The following is a 16619-nucleotide window of genomic DNA, read 5'->3' on the forward strand; positions in this document are numbered from 1 at the left end:
CCATCTTAAAAATCATTAGGTTTTGTCCTCGTTTCCGTGCCTCCCGCCATGTCAGTTATGAGTAAGTTACTAAATATCAGCGCGACTACAGTGCGTAATTAACACGATTAATATTCCGTTGCCGCCAAGATTTTAAAGTATTATTCGCGCCTGAAACTTATAACCGGAAACTCGCATCTGGGATTGGAAGTGGCTGGGAAATATATTAGGCTCGTTTTCACAACTCGGAAGGGGGCCACGGTGTGTGCTTCTCTCATTCGTTTTTTTCATTTTCTCGCTTTCTATTATGTCTTTCACTTCTCTCTCTCTCGCTCTCTCTCTCTCTCTCTCTCTCTCTCTCTCTCTCTCTCTCTCTCTCTCTCTCTCTCTCTCTCTCTCTCTCTCTCTCTCTTTCTCTCTCTCTCTTTCCTCCCCTTCCCCCTCTCTCTCTCCCTCCCCTCTCCCTTTCCCTCTCCCTCCCCTCCTCCCTCTCTCTGGCTATCCTGCTCTCATTCTCTCCTTCCCTCTCTCTCACTACCTCTCTTAGCATTTATTATATTTTAATTTTCCTTGTTGAACATATCGTTATTATAAGAGGAGCTATCCCGTGACCCGTTACGAGCAGCGAGAAAGTACGTGTATTAAGCAACGGACGAGAGTTAAGCGATTGCGAAGCAGACCGTTTGATCCGAGCGAGCCAAGTGCGCAGGATCGAGTCTCGGGTCACGCTCGCCCGGGCCTGGACTCGACCAGCGACATTTACTACCCGTTACTGAATTGATGGCGTGTCTCTCAGTCCTTCCACAGTAACAAGACCCCGGTCTGGGATGTCACGCCCGCCGCACATACCCGCCTCGTCCACCCGGGATGTATGTTCGCCCGGGTGTTCCAGGTCACATGTTACACATTCCTGGATGTTCCCCTCCCCCCATCTCTCTCTATCCCCTCTCGGCTCCTTCAGTTCACCTGTTGGTCAGGATGAGTTTCTCTCCTCTCCCAATCGCGTGCTTGCTTTATTTCCTTGCTTTCAGGTCTTGCAGGTGTTCTAGGTCAGCTGGTCTAGATTCAAGGCTATTCCTCCTTAAAGCCTATCTGTAACTTCTGATATAAGTCTCTTTAATCCATACTGTGCCAGGAGGTTAGCCGTCTAATAAAGCCGCACGTTGGTCTTGGCCTCTCCACCTCCGCCTCCTGCAATGGGACACGGCCTCCGCTCTCGCTCACGACTTAGGACTAAAGTAAACCAGATTTCCATGACCGTGAAAACCCGATGGTCCCGGAGTCACGAGTTCAGAGTGTTGTGTTCTCGCGCTGGGGAAAGGGTGACAAGGAGTGCAGGAAGGTCTCCTAGATCTTGTGCTTATTTACGGCCCTGCTGCCTCGTCCCCCTGGAGTGTTGGTGTCCGAACTGGGCTATTCGAAGTGTCTCCGACGTGGATCTCTGCGCGGAATGAAATCCTGGCGAAAACTCGACGGAGATACTTAGTGAGAGGAGTAAATTTTCCTTTGTCTTTTCGGTTTCAGGGTAATTGTACTGTTTCCAAGCATACACCCCTTAACCCGAAGCCCATCCTCGGACACACATTCACACACCCGCCTCTCCTTCCTTCAGCTAATCTCTACAGCCCATCCACGCCCACAAAACTCTACACGCGTTATCTCCCATTGCGCCCACGCCCTCCCACTATAACTTCCTTGAGACGCCGAGGGACCCGCCCGCCGGCCCCCGCTTTCTCCCCGACCCCGCGACCCCGAGCCGAGGACTAATGAGCTGTTAATGTCCCTCCCGGGCGACGTGGGCGATAAGGGGACGCTCACGACATCGACCCGGTCACGATGTCCGGCCGGGACGCGCTATCGGGATGCTATCTCTCTCTCTCTCTCTCTCTCTCTCTCTCTCTCTCTCTCTCTCTCTCTCTCTCTCTCTCTCTCTCTCTCTCTCTCTCTCTCTCTCTCTCTCTCTCTCTCTCTCTCTCTCTCTCTCTCTCTCTCTCTCTCTCTCTCTCTCTCTCTCTCTCTCTCTCTCTCTCTCTCTCTCTCTCTCTCTCTCTCTCTCTCTCTCTCTCTCTCTCTCTCTCTCTCTCTCTCTCTCTCTCTCTCTCTCTCTCTCTCTCTCTCTCTCTCTCTCTCTCTCTCTCTCTCTCTCTCTCTCTCTCTCTCTCTCTCTCTCTCTCTCTCTCTCTCTCTCTCTCTCTCTCTCTCTCTCTCTCTCTCTCTCTCTCTCTCTCTCTCTCTCTCTCTCTCTCTCTCTCTCTCTCTCTCTCTCTCTCTCTCTCTCTCTCTCTCTCTCTCTCTCTCTCTCTCTCTCTCTCTCTCTCTCTCTCTCTCTCTCTCTCTCTCTCTCTCTCTCTCTCTCTCTCTCTCTCTCTCTCTCTCTCTCTCTCTCTCTCTCTCTCTCTCTCTCTCTCTCTCTCTCTCTCTCTCTCTCTCTCTCTCTCTCTCTCTCTCTCTCTCTCTCTCTCTCTCTCTCTCTCTCTCTCTCTCTCTCTCTCTCTCTCTCTCTCTCTCTCTCTCTCTCTCTCTCTCTCTCTCTCTCTCTCTCTCTCTCTCTCTCTCTCTCTCTCTCTCTCTCTCTCTCTCTCTCTCTCTCTCTCTCTCTCTCTCTCTCTCTCTCTCTCTCTCTCTCTCTCTCTCTCTCTCTCTCTCTCTCTCTCTCTCTCTCTCTCTCTCTCTCTCTCTCTCTCTCTCTCTCTCTCTCTCTCTCTCTCTCTCTCTCTCTCTCTCTCTCTCTCTCTCTCTCTCTCTCTCTCTCTCTCTCTCTCTCTCTCTCTCTCTCTCTCTCTCTCTCTCTCTCTCTCTCTCTCTCTCTCTCTCTCTCTCTCTCTCTCTCTCTCTCTCTCTCTCTCTCTCTCTCTCTCTCTCTCTCTCTCTCTCTCTCTCTCTCTCTCTCTCTCTCTCTCTCTCTCTCTCTCTCTCTCTCTCTCTCTCTCTCTCTCTCTCTCTCTCTCTCTCTCTCTCTCTCTCTCTCTCTCTCTCTCTCTCTCTCTCTCTCTCTCTCTCTCTCTCTCTCTCTCTCTCTCTCTCTCTCTCTCTCTCTCTCTCTCTCTCTCTCTCTCTCTCTCTCTCTCTCTCTCTCTCTCTCTCTCTCTCTCTCTCTCTCTCTCTCTCTCTCTCTCTCTCTCTCTCTCTCTCTCTCTCTCTCTCTCTCTCTCTCTCTCTCTCTCTCTCTCTCTCTCTCTCTCTCTCTCTCTCTCTCTCTCTCTCTCTCTCTCTCTCTCTCTCTCTCTCTCTCTCTCTCTCTCTCTCTCTCTCTCTCTCTCTCTCTCTCTCTCTCTCTCTCTCTCTCTCTCTCTCTCTCTCTCTCTCTCTCTCTCTCTCTCTCTCTCTCTCTCTCTCTCTCTCTCTCTCTCTCTCTCTCTCTCTCTCTCTCTCTCTCTCTCTCTCTCTCTCTCTCTCTCTCTCTCTCTCTCTCTCTCTCTCTCTCTCTCTCTCTCTCTCTCTCTCTCTCTCTCTCTCTCTCTCTCTCTCTCTCTCTCTCTCTCTCTCTCTCTCTCTCTCTCTCTCTCTCTCTCTCTCTCTCTCTCTCTCTCTCTCTCTCTCTCTCTCTCTCTCTCTCTCTCTCTCTCTCTCTCTCTCTCTCTCTCTCTCTCTCTCTCTCTCTCTCTCTCTCTCTCTCTCTCTCTCTCTCTCTCTCTCTCTCTCTCTCTCTCTCTCTCTCTCTCTCTCTCTCTCTCTCTCTCTCTCTCTCTCTCTCTCTCTCTCTCTCTCTCTCTCTCTCTCTCTCTCTCTCTCTCTCTCTCTCTCTCTCTCTCTCTCTCTCTCTCTCTCTCTCTCTCTCTCTCTCTCTCTCTCTCTCTCTCTCTCTCTCTCTCTCTCTCTCTCTCTCTCTCTCTCTCTCTCTCTCTCTCTCTCTCTCTCTCTCTCTCTCTCTCTCTCTCTCTCTCTCTCTCTCTCTCTCTCTCTCTCTCTCTCTCTCTCTCTCTCTCTCTCTCTCTCTCTCTCTCTCTCTCTCTCTCTCTCTCTCTCTCTCTCTCTCTCTCTCTCTCTCTCTCTCTCTCTCTCTCTCTCTCTCTCTCTCTCTCTCTCTCTCTCTCTCTCTCTCTCTCTCTCTCTCTCTCTCTCTCTCTCTCTCTCTCTCTCTCTCTCTCTCTCTCTCTCTCTCTCTCTCTCTCTCTCTCTCTCTCTCTCTCTCTCTCTCTCTCTCTCTCTCTCTCTCTCTCTCTCTCTCTCTCTCTCTCTCTCTCTCTCTCTCTCTCTCTCTCTCTCTCTCTCTCTCTCTCTCTCTCTCTCTCTCTCTCTCTCTCTCTCTCTCTCTCTCTCTCTCTCTCTCTCTCTCTCTCTCTCTCTCTCTCTCTCTCTCTCTCTCTCTCTCTCTCTCTCTCTCTCTCTCTCTCTCTCTCTCTCTCTCTCTCTCTCTCTCTCTCTCTCTCTCTCTCTCTCTCTCTCTCTCTCTCTCTCTCTCTCTCTCTCTCTCTCTCTCTCTCTCTCTCTCTCTCTCTCTCTCTCTCTCTCTCTCCGTTTGAAATATGACGGACACACAAACGCAAATGCTATTTCTGTCTACGTCTATTGAAGGATTCGAAGAGGAAATATCGCGAGGATTAGGAATCCATAGCCTACGTCAGCTTGGCATCGTCTGCCGCAGACTATGGCATTTATAATTCAAGTTTCTCCTGCGTCTGGTCGCCTTGTCTCGCGGCATCTCCCCTTCTTTCCCATCCCAGACACATTTTCCCTCCGTGTGTGTGTGTGTGTGTGTGTGTGTGGTTGGTGTGTGGTGTGTGGTGTGTGTGTTTTGTGGGGTTTTGTGTTTGTGTGTGTGTGGGCAAAATTTGGGTTTATGTGGTATGTGGGAGAGAGACGTACCAAATATGTGTTTGTATACCTGTTTGTATTTTTTTTTTTTTTTTTTTTTTTTTTTTTTTTTTTTTTTTTTTTTTTTTTTTTTTTTTGCATGAACAGCCATGGGATCATGTGTTCTACTCGTGGACTTAACTCGTACTTACTGACCGCCGCAGAATTAAATATGCGCTCTAGTGGATCTCGGATGATGCAGTAACATCCACGGATCGGCGTGGCGTGTGGCTCGGGGACTCTCAAAGGCGTGTTTTATGGCACCCAAACCGCAGTGTTCCCTGCGTGGGGACAAGCCATCCGGCGAGTATACGGTGACATGCTACTCGAGGTGATGGCGCACGTGGTCGGCAGTGTAAGACGCCCATAAAAAGGTTTTGCTGCAGATGAAAACATCAGGTGATGCAGAGGCTATCGTGTTGACTTGATACCATTCGGGGCTGTCGGCTTGTTATCATTCACAGCTGTCGGCGTTATATCATTTGGAGCTGTTGGCTTAATACCAATCGGGGCTCTCGGCTTGATATCATTCGGGTCTGTTGGCTTGGTACCATTCATGGCTGTCGGCTCTATATCATTCCAGGGCTCTCGGCTTGATGCCATTCGGGTCTGTCGGCTTAGTATCATTCATGGTTGTCGGCTTTGTACCACTTCGGGGCTCTCGGTTTGATACCATTCGGAGCCGTCGGCTTGGGACGATTCGGGACTTCATGAAAACCTTAACGCATTCCGATCTCGACCAACAGGAAGGGCTGCGTCGCTGGTAACGAGGTGCGTCGCAAGGGCTTCGCTTGTCGCCCCCTCCCTCCAACATGCCATGACTCACTCGCATCGTCCCTCATACTTCATCGGTTGCGTCATGATGCTGGGAATGTTGATGTTGCGAGGACGGTCAGCAGCAGGGGCTTTCCCCTCCCGGCGCTAGGCAATAACTGGCTAAATCAGCAATTAAGACCCCAGCTACGACCTTAATTAAATAGCTACGAATGGTTTGATTGAATGTTATTACTGCCGATAATGACGTATAGAGTACTCATAAAATACGATTCGCGTCATCTTACTTGTGATTGCATTTCCCGTTGACGAAAGAAAAGGAAAAAGAAAGAAAAAAGGGAAACACACATACACGTATGTATGTGTGTTGTGTATAATCGGTCGATAGAGAGAGAGAGAGAGAGAGAGAGAGAGAGAGAGAGAGAGAGAGAGAGAGAGAGAGAGAGAGAGAGAGAGAGAGGGGGGGGGGAGGGGGAAAGGAAGAAAGTGAGAGAGAGAGTTCAAATTCAAAATCAAATTCAAATGATTGTAATATATATATATATATATATGTTATGTATGTATTTTTTGTTCATGTATTCATAGTATGGAATTCAAAAGAGTTACAAGAGCTGTAAGCTGTGTAATGAGGAGCAGGTATGAGGACGCTCGCCTATCGCCTCCACTCTTGTTTTGGACCCTGGGTTATGGGTGAGGTTCAGGCCCCATGTTATCGGTTCAGAAGCCGAGCCGCGGACCTCACGCCGACTCCCCGCTGACCCTACACTGTCTCTAATAGCCGTCACAGACTCCGGGGAATATGAATAATGTACATAATGACGGCCACCATGGGACACCTTTCATTAGTGGTTTGGCGGACGTAGAGGCTAACGCAGCTAACTTGAACACTTGGTGACAAACTTCCATCGTCCAGGGGTAGTTGTGGGTCTCTTTGCGGACGGCCGAGGAAGGGTCCGGAAGGTGGAGGATTTGGAGTAGGATGATTTTATATCGGGATTTCGCTATGATCATTTCTAGAGCTCTCCGGCTGTCATAAATCTAATCGGGTCGGTGTCTAGATCGGGCCACACGTGTTGTACCTCGAAACATCTGTTACTGTAGATTGGTTATCAACGATTTTCCAACCGGCAGCGATAATGGACTAATCGCTTATGTTTTCTTTTCCTTTGCAGAGGCGCGGAGCAGGATGGGTGTAGCAGGAGCGGCGTCGGCGAGGACGTGGGGGCGGCAGTGGCCCGAGCGAGGCCTTCTGCTGTTGCTACTGCTCATGACCTGCTGGACCGTCACCACGCGTGCAGGTAAGGACATCTCCAGACGAACTGCTGCATTATTACTCAGCCGGGTTGCCCAGGGACCGCGTAACATGCGGACGGGCTCCCCGGCCAAGGCGCGTCTGCATTCATTATTTCAGCTTACGACTTTCGATGCAATTCAGAACGGGGTGTGTCCTTCGCCTATGTCTCCTTTTCATTCGATCATTTTACGTATACTGCTCGCCAATCTTTCCCAATACCCTTTCTCTAAATACAAAAAAAGAAAGAAAGATAGAAAAAAAATGTAATTCCCGCCATTCTTTATATGTGATACCCAGCAATTGCTTTGATGAATTATGCAATGGAACTGAAATTTGAAAATCATTCGGTTCGTTCCTGGATGATGATTATTTATTTGCGTGTCTCCTGCGGGGCTATTTCTGGATCGGCAAACTTACACGGCAGACTCGGCGTTTTCCTCAATCAGCCTGACTTTCTCAGTCTTTTCTTGCTCTCGCGATCTCTCTCTCTCTCTCTCTCTCTCTCTCTCTCTCTCTCTCTCTCTCTCTCTCTCTCTCTCTCTCTCTCTCTCTCTCTCTCTCTCTCTCTCTCTCCTCCCTCTCTCCCTCACTCCCTCACTCCCTCTCTCCCTCTCTCCTTCCCTCCCTCCCCTGATTCCCCTCCTTTCCTCCCTCCCTCCCTCTCTCCTCCCCCTTCTCCTCCCCCCCCCCCCCCTCTCTGTCTCTGCGCGACTCCTTTTCTGCATTTTCTTTTCAAATCATGACACTTATTTCGAGTTGAGTGCTTCATCCCCTTTACTTCTCATACTCCGGATTCCTTCCATTCCCTTTACTGCTGACTGCTCCATCCCCTTGACTGCTGTTATTGCCGCCTTGCTGCTGACTACACCATCGCCGCAACGCTTTGCTGCTGATTCCCTCACTCCCCTCCTCTCTTTTATTATTTTTATTCCAGCCACTCGTACGTTTACCCCCACGCATTGATTGTATTTTTTTTATTATTATTTGTGTTGTTTGTAGGATGTAATGAGTGATCAGATTATTTTATTTACTGGATTTTGTATGCAATATACCTTTTCAAAGATTTACTCTCCGTCTCTTACAACCTCGCGATGCTGTGTTTGATATAGCTGGTGCAGTTTAACACACGTGCCTGTTTACTTCTCCATGTTAACATTAACCCTCAGTTGATCCATGCATGTAGCTATTTTCCTGTTTGTTTTCGTCTTCCTAGTACCGTTCCCGTGGCTGTTTACTCCCCCCGTGTTTCCTGGTTGTCTGTGCCTAAACTCCCCTGTGTGCGAGTATTTTGGCGTGGCCCGTTCCCTCGTCGAGGTAATGTATGCCTCGGCCAAACACGTGTATTTCCAAACACCAGAGACTCGAGAGCATCATAAAAACGCGTTGAATATTCAGGGAAGAGTAGCGGGGGTTCTTGTGAAAGGGAGGAGAAGGAGGCAAGGGAGGGACCCGAGGGAGCGGGTATTTAGGCACAAGTGGGCGAGGCTCTTGTGTGCGCCGGGATGAAGCGACCAAAGTTCAGGGACTCTTAACCTAATGTAGTCTATCGCGCCGCTTTTCAAAACATTTCTGAGAGCCTCGGAAGGTCGATGAAGAAATTGTCTTCGCAAACCCTCTTGTAGATACCACGCGAAGGATCTTCACCTCGCGGGGTTGAAGCCTCAAGAAGAATGTCGGCGTTGGCGGAATTTCGGAGATTAATTTATTAAAATAGCCGTGTGTATATCCTCGCGGTATTTACAAGGATTATTAATGTTGATGAAGCACGGGCTTGTAGGGTGGGCCCCTTGTCTCGGCGGCAGAGGAGCGGCGGAGGCAAGAGCGGAGGAGGAGGGGACGGTAGGGACGAAGCACGGAGGTTAAGGTATGGTCTGGAAAAGGAGTAAGTTTTGACATAGGTTTGAGAGAAGAGGGGAGCAGGGGGAGGGAGAGGAGGAAGGGGAGACAGGTAGAGGAGGTAGTGAAGGAGGAGCGAGAGGGAGACGTCCGAAGCGAGCCCAAAATGCAAATCTGCGCCGAGTGTTCTGAGAGCGGCCGGGCGAGGACTGCCCCGCGTTTACCGCAACCTATAATTTACAACAATATTATCGAGTAATGTATGCAGGGGCTCAAAAACGAAGATTTGTTACGCTGCTTTTGGCGATTTATAGTTAACTTATTTCTGAGACACGGGTTCTTTTTGTATAAATGACATGAGGCCGAGTGATCCCAACCTTCCCACTAGTAGATACTTTTAACTGATCATCCTGCGGCCTCATGGTCGGCTGCTGATGACTTGGCTTCGGGCTATTTATCTGCATATACAAATTATTCATGAGCAATAGACACTGCCGTTTTCCTCAATGGCTGGTTTTCAAGCTGGGAATATCATACGCGCAACGTCAATAAGACTACATTAGTTAACAACACCATAGCACTCACACGCGTGTCTCGGTTGGTACTAGTCTACAGGGAAAAATCGGCGCTTCACACAGCCATGGTTAAAGCATCCTCAGGAATTTTGTCGCTGTGTGCGGATGTTTATCGCTCGAAATGCGTGTTCTTGTCGCTGTGTGTGGATGCTTATGATTTTTTATGCTTGTTCTTCATAATAGAACACGGACTTTGTGCTGTAATATGTTATGGTGCTCGGCTGGACGGGGACGTGGGCTCTGGGGCTCCTTTGTTATGATAGAACATCGAGGGAGAGTTGAGGACACGCTGGGTTGATGACGAGTGAGGGAAGATAGAAATTGAGAATGTTTCTATAAGAAGAAAAGGAATATATAGTTTTTTTTTTTTTTTTTTTTTTTTTGACGATGCGGTGATGGACGAATACTCCTTGCACGAAAGAAAGTCAACGAAATTCAGACCAGGATAGAGGATAGGACTCGGAACACACAGAGGAGAGGAGGGCAGCGAATCTCCTGTAAAACAGCGCAAGTATTAAGGTTTGGTTGCTACCGATTTGAGAAGCAGAACACGTCGGGCGGATCGTATGCACGTGTGTTATTGGAAGTAGCAAGAGGTGCTTCGGGCGCCCGGTGGTCCCTGCACGATAACGACCGCCGTGAGCCGGGTAATGACGAGACGCCAAGGACACAGGGAGGTTGCCTCGGTGCCCTTCCGTCCGCCCGTCCGTGCGTGCGTTCGTGTTCTCCCGGGGCATGTCGTTCGCTAATACTTTCGTCGTTCCTGATTCTCCGTCGGCGCCAGGTGAGGAGGGCGGGCCATCGGGGGCTGCCGGACGAGACGACGGCGAGCGGTGTGGTCTCGCTCATTATGGATACTGGAGATGGGTGGTCTTCGTTCCTTCGGGCTGCGAAACGTAAGAGAGGTTTAATATACATCTGCAGTGTTCTTTCGAAACCGTTACTGTGAGTCATGCCCGTCGTTTATCAAGTGGAATATTGTGCCAGAACAGACCAGAGCGTCCATTAAACACGTGGCTTACAGAACAGACACTGGGAGCACTAATGGCACCGACGCCATCTCCCGTGCACGCAATCCCGCCTCGCCTCAGTGTTCCCGGCATTGTTGCCATAGGACTCAACCCTATGGCAGCGAGACTAGTTGGTGGCTTCCTTCTTACTGAGTGTTTGTCCGTGCCTCTATCTTTCTCCCTCTACACACACACACACACACACACACACACACACACACACACACACACACACACACACACACACACACACACACACACACACACACACACACACACACAGACACACACACATATATATTATATATTTATATTTATATTTATATATATATATATATATATATATATATATCTTTCATCTTCCACCCTTTTCCTTTCCCTCTCCCTCTCTTCCTCCTCCTCCTCCTTCTCCCAGTCCCTCGTGTCCCCCTTCCTCCTTGTCTCTCAGCGACTATGCACACCCAGCAGAGCCGTGAAAACAGCTGTGTAGGCAATGCGTATGTGTATATATATATCAGGTGGGCGTTCCTCTCCGAAGATCAATCAGGCGAGAGAAGGACCACAGTCGTCGCCAGTCCAAGTAGCGGCAGATGAAGGAACCTGTGGCAGGTGCGCTTCTAACTGCCGGCAATTACAATACATTAAGCGAGCAAATGACGGGGTTGGCCTAAGCACCCGAGCTCCAGGTCGCGGCCTCTCGGTGCCCCGGCTTAACACTCATCTATACCTGGCCTTTGTATGCGGCTGCCCGGCCCGGCCCCCTCGCGCAGACGGTATGACTAAGCCGTCAATCACTGCCCCCGCAGATTCCCGAGCCCGGTGCCTCGTCGGGGCCAGGGTCGAGGAAGCCTGGCGGAGCTCGGGGAGACGAACAAGGCGAGAGGGAACGTTGCCGTCAGCTGCCCGACCTTCTTCGGCAGTGGCCAAAGGTAGTTAAGTTGCCAAAAAAACACATTGTTGTCGGGCTCTCGTAACAGGAAAGTACTTGAACGACTTACAGGATTTGCGGGGCTGCCAATTAATGTCATGTAACTTGTATATGTGTATATATATACATATACATACATACATATATATATATATACACATACACACACATAAATCCATTTCTTATACTGCCGACTCATATTATAACCCAAACCAGATGGATAAGACTTATATATGAACGATAAAGTGAAATATTAGTCCGGACTTATGTCCTCTTAAACTTTGGAATGTCGTGAAGATAGAGAAAAGGACACAATCAAATGTTACCGTTTGATTTATGGGGGGAAAGCCATCGACGTCGGGCCCTTGGAGTGTATCAGCCGGGCGACCGCCGACAGTCCGCCAGGCACAGGCATTATCTTGTCGTTCATTGTGACCGGAGTCAGTTTTATTGGTCTTGCCCCTTCGCCTTATGGAATCAAGAGAAAAGTTAACCAATTCCGCCCTCATAACGGCCTAATAGGTCGTCCTTTCCGTAGAAAATGGGCGCCAGTAATCAGATGAGGGGTAACTATTCCCGAGGGGAGTCTCGGAGGGTCCCAAGTATTAAGGCTATTTCACGGACAATGCTTCGATGCGTCTCGATGCTACACTTTTTTTCGTCGTGTCCACGGCCGACACGGATCTGCAGGAGGGCGATAAGAGAGGCAGAGCGGTTTATTCCCGAAGACAGGCGGTGGCTATTAGATCTCTCCAATGTGATATGAAAACAGTTTGTTTTTTTACGACTGGAATTGGGATCGTACAGAAGTAATTGCACGCAAGCACATGCAAGCACACACACACACACACACACACACACACACACACACACACACACACACACACACACACACACACACACACACACACACACACACACACACACACAGGAGAGAGAGAGAGAGTGAGAGAGAGAGAGAGAGAGAGAGAGAGAGAGAGAGAGAGAGAGAGAGAGAGAGAGAGAGAGAGAGAGAGAGAGAGAGAGGGGGGGGGGGGGGGGGGGGGAGGGGGGGGGAGATAGAGAGAGAGTAATGAAGGGAGGCAGGGAAGGAGATAGAGCGAGGGAGAGAGCATATGCGACTTCGCCAGCAAGACGGTCTTCATTTTCGCTTTTGTTTTCGAAGCGCATTCATCCTTCCCTTCCCTCCCTTCCTCACATTCCGCCATGCGTCTCCCTTCTTCATTATCTTCACGCGCCATCGGCTTCCCAAGCTTTTTTCTTCTTATCCCGCGCAGTTCCTTCCTTCGTCTCCCTTCCCCCTCAGGAGGTCTCCCTCACGTGCACTTCCCCTCGGGTGCTCGGCTGCTCTCCTTTCCTTCTCCCTTCGCATCTCTCCTCGGCCCTCCGCACTCACCTCACGTTCAGACGCTGGCTCCCTCACCGCCCATACACTCCCTGACGCCCCTCCCCTCCCCTGTGCGCCTCCCCCGACGCCCCTAAATTCCCGCTTTGCCTTCCCCCCCTTTTCCCCTCAGCCCCCCTGCCCTCGCGCTTCCCTCCTTCCCCACGCTCCCCTCGGCTAATAAGATTGTAACACCCACGTTGCGATATTACCGCTCGCTGAATTGCCTGTTCATGGGCCACCGCGTCGTAAGGAAGCGGGAGATCGACTAATCGCCGATACCAGGTAGTTCCGGGAAGCGTTGCCCCAGTGCGCGCGCGCGCCCGTCTCTAATCTCCTACGCGAGACACTCTTTTCCACCCGGTTCCTAATCGAATTTGATGTCGAACCAATTTCCATTTTTTCACGTCTCGCTTTTCTTATTCTCTCTTTTCCAAGTATACTTCCTTTGCCTTCTCATCCGCCTCCCCGTCTGCGCTCGTTTGCACGCTTTGATTTTCGGGTAGCCTTCTCAGAGGCTAACAGATGAGATGTTAATCATATTGCTCTCTCTCTCTCTCTCTCTCTCTCTCTCTCTCTCTCTCTCTCTCTCTCTCTCTCTCTCTCTCTCTCTCTCTCTCTCTCTCTCTCTCCCTCCCTCTCCCTCTCTCTCTCCCTCTCCCTCTCCCTCTCCCTCTCCCTCTCCCTCTCCCTCTCCCTCTCCCTCTCCTTCTCCCTCCTTCTCTCTCTCTCTCTCTCTCTCTCTCTCTCTCTCTCTCTCTCTCTCTCTCTCTCTCTCTCTCTCTCTCTCTCTCTCTCTCTCTCTCTCTCTCTCACTCTCTCTCTCTCTCTCTCTCTCCCTCTCTCCTTCCCTCCCTCCCTCCTTCCCTCTCTCCCTTTCTCCCTCCTGATGGAGGCAGCGAGAGATGCTGACGGAGGCGAGGTCAGCATCCTCGTAAAGGAGGAGAGGACAGCATCCTGGTGCAGGCGGCGCTGGTTGCTGAGCTGTGCGCTTTGGCAGCCACTTAGGCGAGTCTCCCTCCCTCGGGCGGGACGTACTAGTTCGCAGGATAAATCAAAGCGAAGTCCCTGCGTCGAATGATTTAGAATGCAGACATGTCAGTCGGGATGATATAAAAGGCGGGAGAACATTAAGCAGCGGGCCGTGCCAGAGCCGTGCATCTCCCTCCATCTCCGCCTCACATAAATATCTCTTGTTCACCGATGATGCCACTCCCAAGATGACAGCCGCCAGTCCATAACTTCTAGAATTCCCGAAGGCGCTGCCCGGCCTGGAATCCTGGAATGGGAATAAGAGAGCAGTTGTTGGTGGTTATTAGGGCGGGGGAGGGAGAGAAAGCCCCAATGAAGGGGGATCAGCGGACTTATCCTCATATAGCCCCTTTTGCTGCCGGGTCTGCGGAGGGCTGAATTTTATGCCTTCGTATTGTTAAATTAGTTTCTATTCCTAGCTCCATTTTTTTCTCGTTTTCTCTTTCTTTGCCGCTTTACTATGCCCCTTTGTTGTTCGTTTTTTCTGCGTTTCATTACTTCTGATGCAACCACCAACACCAACACCAACACCAACACCAACACCAACACCAACACCACCACCACCACCACTACCACCACTACCACCACTACCACCACCACCACCACCACCACCACCACCACCACCACCACCACCACCACCACCACCACCACCACCACCACCACCACCACCACCACCACCACCACCACCACCACCACCACCACCACCACCACCACCACCACCACCACCACCACCACCACCACCACTTCTACTACTACAATTCCTACTACTACTACTACTGCTACTGCTACTATTATTCCTTCTAATACTACTACTATTTCACATACTTCTACCATCTTTCTCCCCCTTCCCTTGTTCTTCCCTCCCTCTTTCTATCCGCCCCTCCTCGCCCTTCCCTTTCTCTCACTCTTAGCATTTTCCTCAGATCTATAAACTGCTTCTCCTCAGATACTCCCACGTCTCCGCCTCAACAAAAAATAGCCAATATCTAGCATCCCGTATCCTCACAGGAGAATTTTATCTCATTTGCATATTAGCGTCGACATGTAATAGCAGTTTCGCATAACGGCCTACATGATTTATTACGCGGTGCTGCTCGTATAATGGGCGGGGAAGCGAGCGTAGGCGTCTGGCGAACAGTCCTGGAAACCCACGGTGAGCCCACGCCCATGCGCTGGCGAGAGGGCGTACTCGGACCGCCTGTCAGATTGCTAAGGCGGGATTTTGGCGCTTTGTTCCGGTAATTTACAGCATATATGTGGCGAAGGTGCTTTTCAGGGAGCTGTTGGGTCACAGAATTAAAGAATCCGAAGCAACAGTTTAACCTCAGCTCGCACAAGGATTTGCAATTTCGTTTTGCAGTAATGGAATCAGGGGAGATTGCACCCGTAAGAGCCTGCCAGAGCGCATTTCTCTCTCTCCTTGTTTCACATCTTCTGTTGGCGCTGCCGGCCTCAAAATTGAAATATTGGCTCAGGCAGAACCCATATTCTCCTGATGGGGTCCACCAGGGCTACTTTACCTCGGCTCGGCGCCGTCCGTCAGGAATTGCATTTAGATATCAAATTTGGGCGCGCAGACCTCGGCCCATTTATTGAATAATGGCGATTTAAATGGAGGGTTCTTCGTGCGAGAACATCGTATTTTTTGTTTTGATAATTTGACGTGATTTGAGGGAATCTTTCTCGAAAGTAAATAAAGAACAGCTGGCCCCAATTAAGGCTCGTTCTTTCAGGGAAGCCGACCCCCTTCTGGACCAATTTAACTTCCTAGCTCCATTAGATCCTCCATATCATCCCTCGCGTCCCCTGGGCTCGCCTTCTGGGCTCGGCCGGCTCCCCCCCCCCCTTGTTACCCCCTGGTCTATCCCCCTATGCGACCCCCTGGTCTCGCCTCCCTTCCCACTCCTTCCAGTCTCTCCCTTCCTCCCTGTCGAAGCTCATCTTCAAAGCATCTCTTAAAAAAAGTTCGATGTATCAGTCATACATTATTGTCTAACTTCCGCGCCATACTTTTAATCCTCTTTCCTTTGCCGACGAGCCTCACAAACGATCATTTTCTTCTTCGCCCTTTCTCTGCTGCTCCTCCCGGCTGTTCTTCTTCGGCGTCCTTCTCCCACGTCTTTCTGTATTTACCCTTCTCCCCTCATTCGCTCCCTTTTCTCCCACCGCCACCAGAGGCCACCGCGAAGACTATTAAACGCGAGGACTCTACTGTTCTGTCAAAAAGATTAATTTCCCTTCGCACAGCGGCCTGGCAGCACGACCATTGCTCACAGAGGTGCTGTGTGCTGACAACCTGTGATGGCTCTGGAAGGGACCGGTGTCGGGGCTGGAAGTGGGTTGCTGTCATCTTGCCTGTAATTTATCTCTAACAGATATATTACATTCTTTCGCGACGAGCTTCAGATGCTTGATTTTAGTTTTGCATTTGCGTTAGTTTCATTGAATGGGTTTATGTACACACACAGTATAGATAGGTACTATATACATGTATATATATATATATATATATATATATATATATATATATATATATATATCTGACTCTCTCTCTCTATATATATATAAATAAATAAATAATACACACACACACACACACACACACACACACACACACACACACACACACACACACACACACACACACACACACACACACACACACACATACACACATACACACATACACACATACACATACTCATACATATACATATACACACACACACACACACACACACACACACACACACACACACACACACACACACACACACACACACACACACACAAACTGAGTCACTCTCTCTCTCTCTCTCATTATATATATATATATATATATATATATATATATATAATGTGTGTGTCTATGTATATAAAATAGTTTAGATTCAGAGCTAGAAGGACAACATTGGATTGGCAGTTAACTAAGTGACAGTAGCCATAAACTTTTATCTATTTTGAGCCATCTGAACCCGGGCGCCAACGACCATAGCCCAAAACATGTAAGGTT

General features: G+C 49.7%; 1 protein-coding gene across 2 annotated transcripts in view; it reads left to right on the forward strand.

Moving 5' to 3' along the window:
• The window catches only part of LOC125030367 (latrophilin Cirl-like), a 144222-nt gene that overhangs the window by 50817 nt on the left and 76786 nt on the right, over positions 1–16619 (forward strand). For both annotated transcript variants that reach the window (XM_047620396.1, XM_047620395.1), the window contains exon 2: positions 6720–6845. In XM_047620396.1, the coding sequence (XP_047476352.1) occupies positions 6720–6845 (126 nt within the window). The remainder of the gene's footprint in view (positions 1–6719; positions 6846–16619) is intronic.

Source organism: Penaeus chinensis, chromosome 11 (assembly GCF_019202785.1).
Source record: "Penaeus chinensis breed Huanghai No. 1 chromosome 11, ASM1920278v2, whole genome shotgun sequence".
NCBI lineage: Eukaryota > Metazoa > Arthropoda > Malacostraca > Decapoda > Penaeidae > Penaeus > Penaeus chinensis.